Genomic DNA, 19,156 nt, shown 5'->3' with positions numbered 1-19,156 from the left:
TCAGCACATGAATGGTTTACTCGGATATGTACTTAGTCCCAAAAAATTTTAGTGAATGTCAAAGTGCTTCAAGGGTTTCATTACTTTAGACTAAGCGCATTAAAAAACAAAACAAAAAACCAAACCAAGCATACCTCTATCAGTCAGAGCAATTGTTGATTCTACATGTATGGTACTGCGAAGTAAACCTTGGATCTTCTTCCTGGAACTGTGCAAGTGCCAATAGTAGCCTGTATTAACGTCTTGATGATATCCTTGATACTGACATCATCGCCCAATTCCACTGAAATCATGTTGAAATCAATGAGTGCTGAGCATCTCCGGCAGCTTTGAGGAGCTGAGCCTTCAAAACAACAAAGTCTGACATGATACAGTTCCTTTCAGTTAGAGATATGACAGATTTTTCAGTGTACAAAAATGTATCAGAAAAAAACTAGGCAGTAAAAGGATACAGTTGTGCTGTTAAATTGGAATAAATGCTTTTCAAATTGTGGACCATGTTTGATTATCACTTCCTATGCAGAATTACTGTTGACTCCATGGAATGCTCTCAGCTTTCTGCTCCAAGAGATGACCAAGCCCAGTTTGCAAGCAGCATGTTAATTATTTACACTTTCTAGCCCCAACAGAGTGATTAGTTTGTAGTGAAACATTATACTAATAGCTGTGCTATGTTTTTCCTCCAGAGATCTCAAAGAACTAAACAAACACTGAATTAACTTTTGCTACATGGAGCATGAAGTAAAAATTAAATTTTAATGAAATTCAATTTAAAGATTAAATTAAGAGCTAAAGTGAAAGGCTTACAAAGTTGTTAGCTGGCTCATGGTTCCGGTGCTCCTGCTATTCTTTTCGAACTCTGGCTCATGCAGAAACCGCAGGGGTGCACACAAATTGGGTGGTTTTGTCAACTGTCAGTTACATATTTATTCTGAACTCATATTGGTGCTGTTTCCCTATGGTGATTACTCAGTTTTATTGAATCAATAAATGGCCATTAATTAAAGGTAGCCAACATTAGACTGATTTTTCAGAGCCTTTGAGCAACATCAAATGCCATCAATATCAATGAGACTTAGGAGAGTTTGGCAACACTGGAAACCAGGCTATTAAGTATAGGACACCCAAAAGTCACAGCACCTAAAATTCAATCTGTGCGAGTTCTGTTGCTTGGAGTTAGACAGGAATTTGGACTAGATTAACATAACGAACCATGCTGACTTGAAAACCTATGGAAAATAGACACTTGTTTGAAAATATTAATAAAAATGTAGTAATTATAACTTAATGCTGAGAAACCCTGAAGTTGTGTGAAGCCATTTAAAAATAATTTACTATGTTGTTTACAGTTATAATCTTTGAGTCTGATCTTTATATATATTTAAAATATAGTTTTAATAACATGGTCTTTTAATTTCAGATTTCATACAGCCATGCCATCCATGCTTCAGGGTTCTTCATTGCTTTTTTTGTTTCTCTTGTATTGACGTGTGCTGTTTTTTTCATTGTTTACCGAACCCAAATATTAAAATGGAGTTTCCTTAGTAAAAAACAGGTGAGTCATACTGTCTGTAACAGTACTTTATTTAAATTTTTTCATTGATCATATCTGATGATATAACTTCCTAACTAATACAGATTGTCTAATGAGTTTTTGAAGATAAATAAAAAGCCACCAAGTGATGGATTGGATTCACAGGTAAGGTAATCTCTACAACCTCTAATCTTTAGCACAATCAGATTTAGAGTGGAGTGTAAGAATGATAATCTGATCAGAAGAACTGCTGTCAGTACCTGGATGTTAGCTTCGGACTGGAGGGAGATCACCCTTTGGCTATCAGTTTCTTTTCAAATTCCTCCCTTCCTCCTCTCCTCTTCATCCCTCAAAATGAGAGGCAGGATGTCTGTGGGTTATAAGCAGTTGCCCAGGGAGTAGACCACTCACCTCCAGCACAGCAGACTTGGGTCCAAATTGTATTTCTGATTATTAGGAATAGGGATTTGAATTTAGGTCTCTTAGTTCCTTGGATGTGTCTTAATCTCTTGAGTGATTAAGCAAAACAGTTGGGTTTGGGGATGGAGCATTTTCAGTGTTCTTTATCCAAGCTGTGCCATTTTGGAGAAAGTATTTCAGTACATACTGGGATGGAGAGAGAAAATACATAGTCTGATAAATATTCATCAAGTTGGCCCAAGTTCCAGCCTTTGCTTCTATTAATTATTTATGTATTTATGTAAAGTGGAGCAACTTCAATGGGAGGGAGCTAGAGACCTCAGTCAGAATATTACAGTGATTGGAGCAGTCCTTTAAGAGACGTGTGCTCAGAGGTTTGAACCCCTCCTCTGCTCGGATGGTGGTGGATCTCCCATCCCTCTGGACTGACCAGAGGAGCTCACAAATCACTTCCAGACTTATTTTCTGCAGTTGAAAATTACTCCATCAACAATTTTTATTTCTTTTAGGTCTGAAAAATTAATCCTTTTTAATGAAAAGGGTGTGCCTTGTTTCTTTTTACTGAAAAAGCTGTGATAACAAAATCATAAAAAAGGGCCAGTTTCATCCCAGCATCAGATATTTATAGTGGAGTTTTTGTATAGTAATTTCCGTCATACATAGGATTAGTTTTTCATGTTGTTCACCTTGTAATACTGTAATCTTGCCATATATAATTTGTATACCATGGTAATTTTTAAAAAATTGGCCTAGAAAGTTTATAGTGGAAGATAACTTCCTAGAAGGCTTTCACAGGTCTACTGAAGTCAATGTAGAGTCTTCTGTCTTCTCCAATCATTTCTTCATTTGTATTCCAGATCAGTTACATACAAAAAGTTCAGCCTGAAAAAAAAGTAGTATATTTGATTTCAGGTACACACCTGAATTGCACTATCTATACCCTTTCCAGCTGTACAGTTTTATGATAAGTAGGAACATTCTCACCCAGAGTTACCTGCAATAGAATTAGATCAGATGCTCACTGTAATTTTTTTGTATAATCTGAAGCTTACTTAGTTCAAGAAGGCCAAGTGCAAGGTCCTGCACATGGGTCGGGGCAATCCCAAGCATAAATACAGGCTGGGCGATGAGTGGATTGAGAGCAGCTCTGCAGAGAAGGACTTGGGCATGTTGGTTGACGAGAAGCTCAACATGACCCAGCAATGTGCGCTTGCAGCCCAGAAAGCCAACCGTATCCTGGGCTGCATCAAAAGAAGTGTGGCCAGCAGGTCGAGGGAGGTGATTCTCCCCCTCTACTCTGCTCTCATGAGACCCCACCTGGAGTACTGCATTCAGCTCTGGGGCCCCCAGCAGAAGAAGGACATGGACCTGTTAAAGCAAGTCCAGAGGAGGGCCACGAAGATGATCAGAGGGCTGGAGCACCTCTCCTGTGAAGACAGGCTGAGAGAGTTGGGGTTGTTCAGCCTGGAGAAGAGAAGGCTCCGGGGAGACCTTATAGCAGCCTTCCAGTACCTAAAGGGGGCCTACAGGAAAGCTGGGGAGGGACTTTTTACAAGGGCATGTAGTGATAGGACAAGGGGGAATGGCTTTAAACTGAAAGAGGGTAGATTCAGATTAGACGGAAGGAAGAAGTTCTTGACTGTGAGGTTGGTGAGGCACTGGAAGAGGTTGCCCAGAGAAGTTGTGGATGCCCCATCCCTGGAAGTGTTCAAGGCCAGGTTGGATGGGGCTTTGAGCAACGTGGTCTAGTGGAAGGTGTCCCTGCCCATGGCAGGGGGGTTGGAACTGGATGATCTTTAAGGTCCCTTCCAACCCAAACCACACTATAACTCTATGGTTTTGTGTTTTTTTTCTTTTTAGGAGATACGGCATGAACTCAGCCAAAATCACAAGCTGGAGCATTCTCAGTTTAATTCAGGTGATTTCTTTAGTGAAGATATAATTATGAACGACCAAATCATCGATATTCTGTCCTTTGAAGAATCTGGAAACATGCTTCAGGCTTTAGAAGAGTAAGAATTCACTGCTATTACATCACATTTATTACATTTATCATCAACTGAACCTTTGAATATGTTTTGAGTATCTGCCCTTTAATTTTTTTTCGTAGTGTCTGTTTACACATATGACTGCACTACCTTAGGTTTTTGAACTGTTTTAAATAACCATCTTTGGGAACTGAAAATTGTATTTCATATTGTTTCATCTATAGAAGTCACAGCTCCATTTAGGCCTGCAAGTTTTCCAATCCAAATGAACATCTAGTTTTGCCTCTCTGAGGTTCACTTAGTAAAGGGAAACACTTCTGCGTACAAGGAAATGTTGAAAGCGTATATTCTACAAATGCTGAATACATTCTGCTTTCAAAAGGGTGGCTTTTCTCCTAGAAAAGAGAGCCCCTGCTGTGTGCCAGCATTGCTGTTTAGCAGCATATTTTGGAAACACCTGGATCAGAGTGTAAGGGGTGACAGTTCATAGTGCTGCCAGAAAGATATCACGTAGCTGTAATTGGAAGGACCACTGGCTAGAGCAAAGAAACTCCCCTGTTGATGTTGAAAAGCCAGTGAGGGCTGTTTGACAGAAACATGCCGTTGTTAAAGGTCATCTGTTCTTCAGCTGAATTTGATAAAAAGATCTGATGTGAGGACAGAGCAGGTTTTGTTTGTTCAGTCTTACCGTTAGCTCCTGGCAAGTCAGGTTACAGGCAGTATTACGCAACTATAAAATCTGTAGAAGCCGAAAAGTTACAGGACCATGGAAGTACTGTTCTTTCTTAAAGGGTAACTAACAGCATTATTATCTCCTACATTTCCTTGATAATTGGGATACTTATCTCTGTAATTTGCACACTGGTCCTTTCTTTTATAACTATATAGCAACTGAGGCTTTGAGAACACTTACCATGAAAATTATTACGTGAATATTAAGAAGAACATGATCAAATTCTTTTTAACTCGCTTTAGTATTAATTTATTTCAGGGATAGTGAATATCTATCTAGTTTGAAAAAAAAATGCTGGGCTATTTTCAGATGCATTATGGTTTAGAAAGGTCAATATTCTGGCAAACCTTTGGATAGGATTAGATTTATAACTGGATTATTTCTAAACCCATAAAACAGGATTCATTTCTTAGTTTAAGTATGTATCCAGGGGCTTTAAGTTTCTTAATATTCTTAGGCAGTTAGCACAAATGTGTCTCTTGTTTCCGCTTCTTTCCTCACAGTTTCTGTTTTCTCTACCTCTAAGGTAGAGCATTGCAGTGAATAAAATAGGTGCCCATTAGCAAACAGTCATTAACCTTCTTCACCTTCTGAGTTAATCTTTTCCATCTTCCGGGATGAGGGTGGTAGATGGACCACAAAGGCATCCAGAGTTACAGTGATTCCTGCTACGAAAGATGATTGAAAGGGTGATAGATGTTACTGTGAAGGGCTCAAATCAGCCTCTACCTGTTAGCAATGGGTGCTTGCTAATCCCTATTTAGATTATCCCAATTCTCATTTCTTGTAGTAGTTTTAAACTGGACCTTCTGATTCATTTACTGTTAGGAGGTGACACACAGATGCACTTAACAGTATTTTTTTCTATTCTTCCCCTCTTTTTATTGGCACTTACTGAATATGTGTATTCACTTACTACATACCTGTTCCTCTTCTCTCTTAATGGTGGTGCAGTTTATCTGTCTGAGGATCTCTGCAGTGTGAACTCCTACACCAAGTTTCCCTGAGTTCCCTTTTTCACTCCGTTGTGAAAAAGGGCACTTCTAGGGTACAGTTATTCTCATCCTAAAGTAGACTTACAAAAAATGAGTCATGTGGCTGCTGTGCCCACTGACCCTAAAGCCTGGAGCCTGGGCTGATTAGCTCAGCTGTAGGGGTCTGGAGGTGAGTGAGATGAACCCCAGTCTTTCAGGCTGGTTGGTAAAAAAGGCTACAGCATTACTTTAACACCTATGTTAGACACATGCAATATTCTTTCTGCTTTCTTCAGTAGGTATAATACACCACTTGTTTTATCTCTCATTGTTAACACTTTTATATGATTATTTAGCTTAGGATGCTTCCTCATCTCTTAAAGTTGATTCCTTATTCGGCGAGTTGGGGCAAAGCAGTCCTTTAATTTCCGATCTATATTCCTTAAAGGTTTCGTTTTAGTCTTGCACTTCATAAACTGTTCTACATTATCCAGGTTTTTAGCTGATTCCAAAGACAAAGATAAAATACTGTACTATTGCCTTAGGAGCTTCTATGACAGTGATCTAGGCTAAAACCAGAATGGAGTAATCCTTCTTTTTACTGAATTACCTGCTTTAAGGATGGTAATTTGCAAAACGTAATGGGAAAAAGAAGGATTGTGCATTTGTAATTTATTAATGGATAATTGCAGTCAATTTGAATGGATTCTGTGCTTGAACGAAATGTAATTTTACTAATTGTGGTCACAATCAGTTTTTCAACAATATTGCATTTTGTTTTATTACATTTAGTGTCACCCAATAGAATAGTTGGGTGTTCTGTAAGGAGCTGAGGAATGAGGTTTGTATTGTCTTACAGGAGTGGCAGTATGCTGAGGATAAGAACTGGGCTTGTATTTTGAGTGCAATTTTTTTGTGTCATATGTATACCAGTATGAATTTTAGCATCATAATCTTGGGTTTTATTGTTTGGGGAGGCAAAAGTGTAGGAGCTTTTGTTAGAGAGCTTTTGATATTTCAGAAATTTTCAACCAACCAACGACATACTGCTTGTATGCTGGTTTGATAATTCCCTCTGCATGTATTGGTGCAGCTATGTGTCATTTTCTCTACATGGTATACATATAAGCTTGCCAACATAATTGATATATTCTTTTTAAATTGCACTGTGATAGTAAACATGGTTGGAATTATTCTGGTGCTTTGTTCTTTTGTCCAGACACAAATGAGACGATTACTCAGAAAAGGAAGAGCCACAGGATTTTTTTGGTGCTCTTTATGACGTAAAGCTGTGTTAATAGTTAATGTCTTTTAGGAAGCGATAGTGCCAAACTGTTTAGCAAATACATTAGGAGCATGTGTTCAATATTTATGGACAGGGATGTCTTTGGAATGTAGACAGTTTGCAATGTCAAGAGGATTGGCTAGAGAACAAAACATAATTTTAATATTTCATAAGGAAGCTTCTTAGTTACTTATTTTGTGAGTTTTGTCTTAATAAGTCATATCCTTGACGTACATTATGCAGCAAAATAGCTTGGCTTTTATTCTCAGTAGGTTCCTTACTGTGTATATTCCTGAATACTGGCCCATTGGCAATGAATACTAATGAGAAGAAGCTATATGATTTGAATATTTTATGTGCGCACTAGAAGATCATGTTCCAAAACATTGTGGGTCTCTTTTTCTGTATGTCTAGAACAGAATATGAAGAGAGCTGAGTAGTTTGGGGTTGTGTCCAATTTGATGAAGTCTGACCGTGCTCATAGTCTCAGAAGATACAAATATGTTAAAGGCAACTTAATTTCTTTAAATGGCTTTCCACTACTACAACTTTTTCTTTTTCATCTTCATTTTGTACAGCTATGCTTCCCTGAATTTGTCAAAGCTCTAGCTGAACTTGAACTTGCTTGCTGATACACAATACGTACTGCCAATTATTTTGGGAAATCACTAGGTAATATGTAGGCATTGCAGCTGATTTTTTTTCTTATGGTAGAGGGCATTGAGGCCAATGTACTAGAGAACAGGATCAAACTGGCTCCAGAGAGCCTGGACAGAAAAGTCAAAAACAATTTACTACCATATTAGAAGTTCACTTTTTCTTTCTAAATGTAAATTTCTTGCTGTATATCTCTATTTAATTTGCTATGGAGCAAATGTGTTGGTTTTTTTTTTAATCCTGAATTCAAATGGAAAGTAAGACTAAAAGATCACATTGTCATAGCAGCTAGACTTGAATATTCCTACATAGAAAATGGTGAGAAATAGTTACATTGTTAGTGCAAAAAAAATTTGAGGTGCTCAATTTCTGTATTTCATAACTTTTTAAAAGTGTAATTGAAATTTTAGAATTTTTGAAGGGAAGCATGTTCATTGCTCTGTTTTTGTACAGTGTGTACAATGCAGGAATACAACAATAAATAATAACCACATGGATATAACAGTAGGATACAGTGAATACCCATGGAATGAACCCCAAACCCTGCATCTGTAGTTCTGTGTTATGAATGCTGTTATAAACTTGACAAGTGTGTAAACTATACATTTTTTTCCATCAGAGAAGCTGAAATGCTTAATAGGTGAGAGGAGTCCATAAGACAGGGGAACTGAAGAAAACAAGTAATTTGAAATGAATGAACACATATCTTTATTAATCTAAAAAATGGCACTTTTCTTTGATGTTGGCTAACTATGATGAAATCATGTTCAGAATTATATGGGTCATTTCTGCTGTCCACTCAGAACAATTTATCTCAGCCAGAAAACAGTCTGCTTTTGAGAGTAGTGCTGTTAGTGATGCTTTATTCCATATCATTTTGAAAGATTGGTATCTCCTACCATTTCTGTCATCTGAATACTCACCCCGTCTGAGTAGATCAGAAAAATCTGTGTAGATAACAGCAAAGTTGGAACCTCCTTAGGCATTAATGCATAATGCATGTAGCCATAACATTTATTTATGCTTTTGTTAGTATCCAGGCTGAAGTTGGTGTGTTTAAAATCAATGGTAAAATGCGTGATGACTTCACTGGAAGCAGGACTGGAGTCTTTTTTATGCTGTTTTTGCATAGTAGTTTTTCAGTGAAATACCATTTTCTGAGCTCTGTTGCAACAGCTGTATTGTAGCTAGCTGTATTTTTTTAACTGGTTTGCTGAAGATCACTGATTTATCAGTTTTTGTACTTTCTGCAATCAAAGCAGAGCTTTTCAGTCTCTTAAATGCAGGATTTTTCAAATTTTTTTAAACAGGTTAACTTAAGAATTGAAGTACCTTCGCTCTCTTTATATTGCTGTAGAGAGTTAAAGGAATTTGATAGTGAAACTGCTGCCAAATCTAGTGCTGAGACTTTTGGCAGGTTTTAATGAATCATTTTTTTTCTGAAGAGCTACTGGTCTCTTAGCTCAATTTATCATCTTTCTCAATTTGGGGATTTTGGGGGGGGGGGCTATATATCATGAGAATCCTATTTCTGGTTTTGTCAGCATTCTGGCTTTTTCTGGAAAGCTAAACTTAACCTGTGATTCATCCATGTGAAAGCATCCTTAGATAATCGTCACGTACCTTTCTTAGCAATTTTATTTACTGACGAGATGTCCTGTATTCTCTGTAGGCTCGTATTTGAGCTGTGTCAAGTTTACACTTAGCTGTATAAGTGTCACAGGATTGATGGATGAACTCACCCAGTTCAGAGCTGGCTGTAGGCCAGTACAGCTACTGGTGTAGCACAGAGCATGGTCAGACCTTCTCTAACACAGGTGGGCTGTGCCCAGCCTGGCAGCGGGCAGAGACCACAGAAAGGCAACGTGCCCCACTGCAGCACAGGAGGTCTGAAGAATTTGGGTTTGGTAGCTGTCGGTGGCCTTTCAGACCTCATGCCATTACCGCTGCTTCTACTTTAGCACAGTTTTGGTCTCCTGCAAAGGTTAGTGCCTCGTTGTGCTGCACCCTGTGTAAATCCCTGCCCCAAAGCATTTGAAGTCTCTGTTGTGACTGGACCCAGCCGGAGAGCATGGGAGACAGAGGAGGGAAAAAAGGAGGGAGAGGCTGAAGGGAGGAAGCTGCGGTACTGCACACAGGGTCCGCATTGACAGGGTAGTTTAAAAAAACCCTGAAAACCCAACGACGACAAAAAAACCCCAAAAACTAAACCAAAACACAGCCCAACTTGCCGATACTGTGTTAGTAACCCCTCAATAAATGGATGATTTAGGAGACAAACCACATCTGCAGCTGAAGACCTTTGATGCCCATTATACTTGAATTGGCTTTCTTTGCTTACTGTTACTAAAGCCAGCACTGCAGGTACTGTTTTCTGGCTGTGTGATTCTCCCTGTCCGACCCTCTCTCCATCTTCACTTCTCTGAAGTGTGACAAGGCAACATGGACCATAACACTTCTTTTTTGTTCTCCTTTTCCCTTCCTCACTGGAGCTGTCCCGTTGGCACTGTGCCTGTGGGCGCAGGAGACATGCTGCTGTGGCTCAGGTGCTAGCAGCAGGTGCCACCGGGCTGGGGCCGGTTGTGTGTCTGTCTGTCCTTCCCCAGCTGCGTTCCTCTCTCCAGCAGGAGTTGGTGCAGCTGCTGTGCCGTGGTGCTCCAGGGCTGCAGCGGGGCATCCAGGACAGTGGAGACAAACCGTCCACAAATGGCCTGATGATGGTGGGACTTGATGATCTTGAAGGTCTTTTCCAACCTAAATGATTCTATGATTCTATGATTCTAAATTACATGCTTTTCGGGAGTGTTGTATATCACAAAGGGATGGTTTTGCAGAAACTGCTACCACAGGACTCCAGTCTCCTCTGGATGCTGTTGTAATACGTATGCTACTAATTGGCTACCATTTGCAGATGAGAGATGAGTCTTCTGAAAATGATGGGTTTTTCTGTTTTGGTGAGAAAATGTCACCGAAGGGGAGTTTGCTTGATGTTTCTCTCCCCTTTAGACTTCAGAAAGTTGTGTCACAGTAGTTTCTTATCTTTGGGAACTCTGAATTCATTTTAAAAATGTGTCAGAAAGCCATTAGTTCATTTTAGGACTGTTAAATTCAGCAGCTATTAATTCTCCTGTTCAAAAATTCCCTCTGCGGGCCTCTAATTTGAATAAGACTACTTAAAGACACAATTATTTTGTAGTTAATGAGAGGTTTCCTTTTTTGTGGTGTGGTGTGTTGTGGTTTTGGTTTTTTTTAAATTAACTATAGTTATTTCTTTCCTGACCCTAGCTGCTTTCCTCTATTCTTTTATTAGGTCTGTGGAGGACATCAGATGCTCAGGTACTCTCTCTGCTTCTGTGTGTTTGGCGTCTGGGATTCTCCTCTCCCAGATCTTCTCTGACAGATCTTTAAATCCTCTTCCTCTTCAAGTGAGTGAAAAATCTTTACACTTGCTGTTTACGGTTTCATTTTCTGCATGTCTGTTCACCTCTTCTTCCCCCCACACTTTTGTACCACCTACCTTCTGTACTGTCCTCATCCTTTCTCTGCATGCTTTGTCCAACAGAAGCTTTCATCTTTTACATCAATAGGTTGCCATCTGCTACCTGTACTTCATTGGCTTTCATGTTTCTATTGTGCTGAATATGCTCAGGAAGAGATGCGAGACCTTTTAAACATGAATTGCTGTAACAAGCAGGGTGCAGAGCATTTAAAGCAACTTACTAAATCTACCTTGGTTCCAGGAGGCACAGTATCAGGTTAGGATTTTTTTTTTTCCTAGGTGTCACAAAACATTGCATATTTAATCTGGATGATTGTAAACATTGTTCTTCTGATGGACTTGTGTCTGAAAGCATTTGGTTTATTATATGTACGGGACTCCTGTCCTGTACTGACTGTTGGTGTGCAAGCAAGACGATATTGATGCAGCTTGTTAAGGCTACCCTCAACCTCTCATTTGGAGTAAGAGCTTGAAGTCAGGTTTCTGGTGCATGTGATGAGCTTGTCTCACTCCTACTGGCTTCTGGGTGGAGGAGGCAGACAAGAAGAAGAGCACATCACATGGAAGGTAGATTTCAAATTTTTACAGATGCAACCTTTCTTCAGCTGCCACTGAAAAAAGGTAATGGTGTGGCTGTTGTCTTCCAGGATGTGACCTGGGAGAGCTGTGGCTTGTAATTACTTTTTCTCCATGCTATTACCTTTGGATTGGTGGACCAGTTCACATGCTCTTCTTCTGCTTCTTTGCCTGCTTCACAGATGTGCTGTCAGGAAAACGGAGGGTGATAGTTTCAGATTAAATACCCCTGAGATCTTAACAGCCTCATCACTCACTTGCTGACACAAGAGTGTCAGGTGAAGTACACCTATTGCTTCTCCTGCATTTGGCATCATGATCTTGAGAAGTGGAGTTAATTGGGTACCCTAGTTCTCTTTGTGGGCAAGACGGAGCATGGGAATCTTGCTCAAATTGAAATCAGATCTACTCTGTAGTGACTTGCAGTAAATAGGAAGAAATGCTGTGGGAAGACTGTGGGAAAGCTAACAATAAGAAATGTTCTGATGGTGTTTGGTTTTGGCTTTCATTGTTGGGATCCCTGCTGAGGAAGGCTGGAAAAGTAACAAGTAAAGAGGTGGGTGAGGAATGGCTTAATCTTTTTTCAAAGCATGCTGAAAAAAAGTCCTGCATTTGTGATGAGAAACAAATGTTGTGTTATGAGCTATGTACCGACCTGGTGGAGCTGTGAAATGTTGCCTTCCAGGGAGAGAGACGAGGAATTCAGTCTTTCACACCTCAGTAAGAAAGGGTTAGTAGGTACTGTGACCATCATCTATCAGTGCAGGCATGAAGAACAGAAAAATAATGACAAAGGAACTTGTTATTCCAGCAAACAGAGAGAGTTGGATGCTGAAACTAATCAAATTCAAGCTGAGGATAAGGTGACCATTTTTAGGGCTTAAAGGAATTATCAAGTGGAACAATTAATTGAAGTGTTGTTTAGTTCCCTGTTAGGGGATGCTTGAAAACCAAGATGAGATGTTTCTCACAAAAGACCAATACGCTTCAATTAAATCAGAGCTACTGGACTTGAAGCAGGAATTAAAACAGAAAAATAAATCTGGTGGCTTGGATTTTACAGGCTAATAATGAATTGGTGAATCTATGAAGGGGAGCCTCCTACCACTGCCTGACAGTCACTAGGGAAATGTTATAGCATAAAGCTCGCATTTTCTGGATCCTTGTTTTTATTTAAGTGCATTTGCACTTAACTGAAACACTTTTTTTTTTTTTTAAGTGAGTTGTCATAAGTAAACAGCTGGCTATGTCAGCAAACGTCCATCTGCGCTGCCCATTTGAAGTCCTTGCTGTGCTGCTTCAGCATCCTCTTCCCTTGATCCTGCCGTCACCTGTCCTCTGTGGCTGCCCCACCTGGGCTGTCCGGGAGCGAGAAGGACTCTCCCCAGGCAGAGGGAGCAGATCAGCGCCCTGGGGGACTTGACCATGAATGTAGCTGAACACCACCCAAGAAGGCTGTGTACCTGCAGGTGCTATCCTCCAGTGTCCATCTGTACACAGCACAGGGAAGCTGGATTGTTGTGTTGTCATGGGGACATTACAGAAAATACTAGCTCTTACAGGATCTTCAGATTACTGTGAAGAACGTTTTTAGGCACACAATGTTTCAATCACAGGGATCTGGCCCCACACAGCAGGGATTCCTGCTCCTGTATGGGAGGAAGGGGGGGGGAAATGGAGGAGGTTTTGCAGCTGCAACCAGCCAGCCCTGCAGCAGATTGCGAAGACCATGACCATTGCCAGTGCATTCCTGGGGTTTTGAGAGACTGCAACAGAAAAATCTCTCTGCCTCTTTGTGATAGCTTATCATAGCTTAAGCTAATGTCCCCTAAATACTTCAAGTATTTGAGTCATTGTAAGAAAACAACTTAATTCTATCCCATTGATTTCTAAATGGGGAAAATACATCTCTTGTGTTTAACAGAGGGGCAGTGATAATAAAATATCACTGATTTACTTTTAGTTAAACTTTATTTGCTTACATAAGGAAAGATTGTTTGACAAAAAGGTGAAGTGTTTATAGATTTGCATGCATTGATATATACCATTCTGAATTAGTATCATTCTGCTGTCCTGCAAATCTTGCAAAGATCTTTGCTATGGATTTGAAATTTATTCTAAGTTGAGTATGGAATAGATCAAGCCAATAATTTAGCCTAACTGAAAAAAGAATGGATTTAAGCTCTTAAAAGTGTATTTTGTAGGTCACAAAGAAATTCATGTATACTTAATCCACACACAGAAACATACAGTGCTGTGTGTTCATGTAAATTGACATGCAGGGGCAAAACCCACCTAATTTTCCAATCCTGAATTTAGTGCAGAATAGGCAAAGCTATAGAATTTACAGTAGTTACATAGTATATGAAATGAGAATAATTATAATTCAAATTTAATTAAAGATAAATGAGAATGTATTCACATGCATCATGATATTTATTGCATTTTGTAAAAAACCTTGTATTTCCCTCTGGTTTTAGTCCCTTTTCTAGAACTCTATTAATGTCCATGAGAAAGAGATAATGGCTATTTTACTTTATTTGTATCGGTACATAATCAGAACGCTGTCCCCTCTTCCCTGCAGAGAAGGGAATACACCAGCACAGAACACGAAGCAGTGATGTATCAATGTAGATGGGTCAGTGAGTTTAGAACTATTTTACAAAGTCAGTGAAATTTATAGTCTGTTCAGATACTCACTTCATCTGCTTCCCAACAGAGGTGGTGGGGTTTTTTTTGTGGGAGGTTTTTGTTTGCTTTTAAGCTTAGGGAATGTTTGGGGTTTTAAAGAAAAGCTTTTCTTTTTTCTGTCTGAAATGGAAATGCAAGAATGGACATACTTCATTAAAGTTGCTGTGGTCGAAGTTGACTCACCCTGCTTTTTAATGAATGATTACTATCATGTTTAGTAAACTCATACGCTGTGATATTCCTGCACTTCTCTGACTGCCATTTGGTTACCCAGTATTGAATGAATCTAGATATCCTTGTTTTCTGATAGAAATTTCCTATAATCTGCGATTTCAAACAGTCCTGATGACCTTTCTACAGCTTGGAGGTTGCCAGCCTGATGCGGGCAGATGCTGATCTGGAGGCATATCGAACGCAGATATGTAAAGAAGTGATTGCTATGATGATGAAGAACATGGTGTTAAGTCACAGCCTCTTTCCTCATGTGGAGAAGAGGATGAGTTCAATTTTCAAAAAGCAGTTTCTTGCAATGGAGAAGGAGATTCAAGAGGAGTATGAAAGGAAGATGGTGGCTTTAACAGCTGAGTGTAATCTGGAAACTAGGAAGAAAATGGAGGCTCAATGCCAAAAAGCAAGAGCTGCAAATGAAGAGGCTGAGGAATTAATGAAGAAAATGAATGAAAAGGTAAATCGGGTATAAAATCAAGATATTTTGCATGATATGTGGTTTTATATAGATGGTTTCTCTTTTAGACTAGAATGGCCGAGTTGTCCTCTTAGAATAGTGAAGAGAAAAGCTGTACAATTTATATGTGTTCAAAAATTCAGATGTTGTAATTAGGGTGGTAGTTATTAAGAAACTGGATTTTACTTCACCAGGAAATGAACTTATCTCAAGAGATTCTGTGACACATGGAAACAAAAGGTTGTCATTACCCTGATTTTTTTTTATAGTCACTTAAAACCTTGCGAAGTGGTGTATTTTTATTTGCTATATTTTACTGCAGCAGTTCCTAAGAACTCCAGTCAGACACTGTGTAGAGTATTTTGCACATTCAGAGCAGAGCAAACTCTGCATCATAAACCTTACAATCCAGGTAAAAAGCCTCCAATATTGATATTCTTATTTTGAAGAAAATGAGAATATAAATGCAACCAAAGGCCGAGTTCCTCCAAACTGAGTGAAGGCAAGCAGAACAATCTGTATTTTAGGCAGAGCAGGGAGTGGACTTCTCTTCAAAATAGCCTGTGGATAATAGTGAGGTAAATAATTTAAGGCAGAGTATGATTCTTTACAAGTTTAGAGTCTCTTTTTAAGTAAAAGCTTAGTGTTTATGTGTGTCACTTTCATTCAAAGATCTCTGTCTGAGGGGGTAAGTATCATTACCCAGGATTTCATAGGTAGTCACTAGCTGGAAATAGAGCCCAGGTCACCAGTCCAACATCCCATGTACAAGGTTATGGTCCAGTCTTCCATGTCTTTTTTCAAGTATATTGAGTGTTTACAATAAAACTGAATCCCCCTGCCTCCCCCCCCCCCCCCTTTTTTTTTTTAACTTTATGTGTCTGGAGAGGAGTCTGTTAAGTTTTGAATATTTCACCTCTGTAAGCTTAAAATGCTAAAATACCCAAGTTATTGATTCATGCTTGTCTAATGTTGTAACTCCCATTAAGAGGATGACTTGGTGGGAATAAATAGTGCAGTTCATTACTTACAAGTGGGGTTTTGCTTCTGGAGCTCAAGTGGGTACGTGGGTATTGAATGTGAAGCTGCCGAGTTTCCAGCTGTCTGTTTCAGTTCGATTATAGAGACAAAATAAGTTATGTTAGGAGTATAATCACTTAGACCAGTATATTCCTTACTTGTGTATGTTGTCTTTTTAGACAATACTTAAGTTTTTGGCCTTCTGTTTTGTTTTTGGTTTGGTTTGTTTTTTAAAGAGAGCATTTTTATTTGCATATCGTATACCTATAATTGTTAAGGAATTTTATGACAATTCATATTTGCAGTTTCAACAAAACAAGTTTTTTGCTGAGCGTGACCTGTCAAAGGTACGACAGTATGTTGAGGCTCTCAGGAAGAACTTAGGTTTATCAGGCTGTTGTGTGGAGAAAATGGATGGCACAAGGCTAGTGAGCCAGTTGAATTTCTTTGATGTTTCCAGGTGAATTTTAAATTGTGACTCAAGGGAGCTTTTAAATATCTGTAGGATATGAACACCCTGAACTAGAGGTGCTAGAAAGTCAAAGGAGATGGCAAGGAAGGGATACTTGTGAACATCTTTTTAAGGATCAGGTGAATTGTACTCTGCAGAAGTCTTTTTCCTTCTGTTGGTTATAGAAGGAGCCTAGACTAGATGTCGTTACCACTTAGATAGACCTCACTGGGATAAATCCTACCTTTGCAGAAAGAGGGGCCTGACTGAAACTCAGTATGTGAACTCACACTAAATATGCTCTCAGCAAAGCAGCTTTTCTTTGCATGAAATACATTGGTATTGGTTCAATCTGGTTTATATTGGAAATCCTGAGTGGTAGGAATCAAACAAAGAACTAAGGCCAGTCCAATACTTGTCCTGACCCATTTATCATATACTAACACCTTGCTGTTCGCTTCACTGTCTGTGAAAGGACCTGTTTTTGTACTTGTCATGGAACCTGGTCCAAAAGGACATACCGGAGCTCTAGGGTTGGCCCACACTTATGCTCCCGGCAGCGGGTGTACTAGCGTCCAAGAGACGGCAGTGAAAAACAGCTGGAGCAATAACCTCCTCCTCTTCTCAGCCAGAACACAGAATGTATATTCCCTGCCTTTTTGATTGTTTGCTGTCTGCAGTGTGTCACTTGGGAACGAGGGGTGAGGTTCAGAGGACAGTTCTCCCCAGATAAATAGTATGAAATTTAGGACAAGGTCAACATAGCTACTGTTAGGTAGCTTTGCTGGCATAGGAAGCATTCTTTGCTCTGTTGGACATGTATGTTTTGATTCTCTAATGAGTTTACGCCATCTGAGATTAAAGCTATGAATATGCAAGTCTTACTGGAGAGCTATGAGAAAGTATTTCTTACAAAGAAGCTTTTAAATTAATTGCCATTTAATTCTACTCCATTGTTGTAACTCTAAAATGATGCTCTTGGATTAATTTGTAGAAACCAATAGATAAAGTGGGTCACTAATAATATAGACTTTTAGAGATTTGTAGTAGAATAGTGTTTTCTAATTTATATTGTTTTTAAAATGTATGCTTATTGTTATTTCATTGTTCTGACTTATATGACTCTATTAAATTTTAATAGGATTTCAGGATTGATGAAACCTAAGAAATTGATTTCATGTATAGTTTTTGTGTTGAATTTCATGCTGTTTTGTATAATTTATCTTAAATAATGCTTCTAAATTCTAAAAAGACTTTATGCCTTGGAAGTGTTATCTGGATTAGAGATTGACAGCTGTACAAGCCCTGTCATTCCAAACAGGTGAAAACCATGGAACGTGTACACTGATTTAGTATTGGTCTTCATTCAAACCTGAAATGAGAGTAATCAGAGTATGTGTAATACATGTATGAGCTAGTAGCACTGATACTTTAAAATATGTTGAATACTGAAAATCACTTCAGATTTATTTATTTCTCTCTTCTCTGCAGCCTGCTGTAGAATACAAAAGTCTTCTGGATAGACTTCACAGACTGGAGCAGGACTGCCTGAAGAGGTTCCTTCTGGTAAAGCAGGAGGAGTATTTTGCAAAGGCTTATAGGCAGCTGGCTGTTACCCAGAGAAAGGAGCTCCATAATATCTTTTTTACACAGATAACAAATGCTACTTTCAAGGGAGAACTGAAGTTGGAAGCAGCTAAAACATTAGTGGAAGGTTACTCTAAAATACAGGTAATAGGGTGATAACCCCATTCCTGACCTAATGACAGAATACAAATCCACAGTAACTCTTGAGAAATGTTTCAGGATAAATGTTATCACTTTTATAACTAATTTTCTTAGCAGGAATTTTGAAAAGTATAATGCAATCATTATGTACATCTAGACATATACACAACTGTATATTGGTGCATATGCACAGCCTTTTTCTACAATACTGAGTTAGATATATTTGCCATAACATTATGTGCTTAGTGCTGACTTTTGTTTTCATGGGTAATATTTCCAAAGCACCCAAGTGCTGAAGGCTTGTCTTTACTGCTCAGGGAAAATAAGACTAGTAGCTCACGTGTATCACGCAGAAGAAAGAAGTTTGAAAACATGTCTACACCATGCAGTGGGAAATTGTGTAATATAAATCCCCAGTTTTGCAGTGAATATATTGATATATCTGCATAACTTGGGGCTCTGCTTAGCTCCTGAAAGCTCTGTTGGTGCAGGTCTGCCCCTAAGCCTGCCCCTACAGGATGTTCTGAGAGCAGATTTGTGCTTGTGCAGCAAACTTCTGGTTCCAGGTCTACCCTCACTGGTGTTAATGGGGCCCTCAGCATGGTACAGAAATGCCAGAGTGCCATTTTCAAAAGTAATTTCAGCCCAAATAAAGGGACTTAGGCAACTAAGAGAACACTTAGGTCCCTAAATCTATTTTATGAATGGGATTTTCTGAAACAGAGCCAGATGCTGTCTAATGAATGGTAAGTACCTTTGGAGGCCTGTCTGTATAGGCATTTTTAAAACCCCCTAGGCAACACGTGCTTTCCTATACTTGAGAAGATGTTCTGATCCCCCCAGTCCAAATATGTAGACTATTGAAATTGTGGTATGTCTGAAGTGCTATGGTTTTGTACTTTGAGAGGTTGAGTA

At 39.1% G+C, this 19,156-nt stretch overlaps 1 protein-coding gene across 5 annotated transcripts in view; it reads left to right on the top strand.

Annotated features, from left to right (window-relative positions):
• The window catches only part of EVC2 (EvC ciliary complex subunit 2), a 79,495-nt gene that overhangs the window by 23,819 nt on the left and 36,520 nt on the right, over nucleotides 1-19,156 (top strand). For all 5 annotated transcript variants that reach the window (XM_052780504.1, XM_052780503.1, XM_052780501.1 and 2 more), the window contains exons 8-11: nucleotides 1,421-1,555; nucleotides 3,815-3,966; nucleotides 14,718-15,042; nucleotides 18,005-18,244. In XM_052780504.1, the coding sequence (XP_052636464.1) occupies nucleotides 1,421-1,555; nucleotides 3,815-3,966; nucleotides 14,718-15,042; nucleotides 18,005-18,244 (852 nt within the window). The remainder of the gene's footprint in view (nucleotides 1-1,420; nucleotides 1,556-3,814; nucleotides 3,967-14,717; nucleotides 15,043-18,004; nucleotides 18,245-19,156) is intronic.

This window comes from Harpia harpyja, chromosome 2, assembly GCF_026419915.1.
Source record: "Harpia harpyja isolate bHarHar1 chromosome 2, bHarHar1 primary haplotype, whole genome shotgun sequence".
NCBI classification, from domain to species: Eukaryota; Metazoa; Chordata; class Aves; order Accipitriformes; family Accipitridae; genus Harpia; species Harpia harpyja.
The sequence above is the reverse complement of the archived record's forward strand: the minus strand, read 5'-3'. Positions and strand labels throughout refer to the sequence as shown.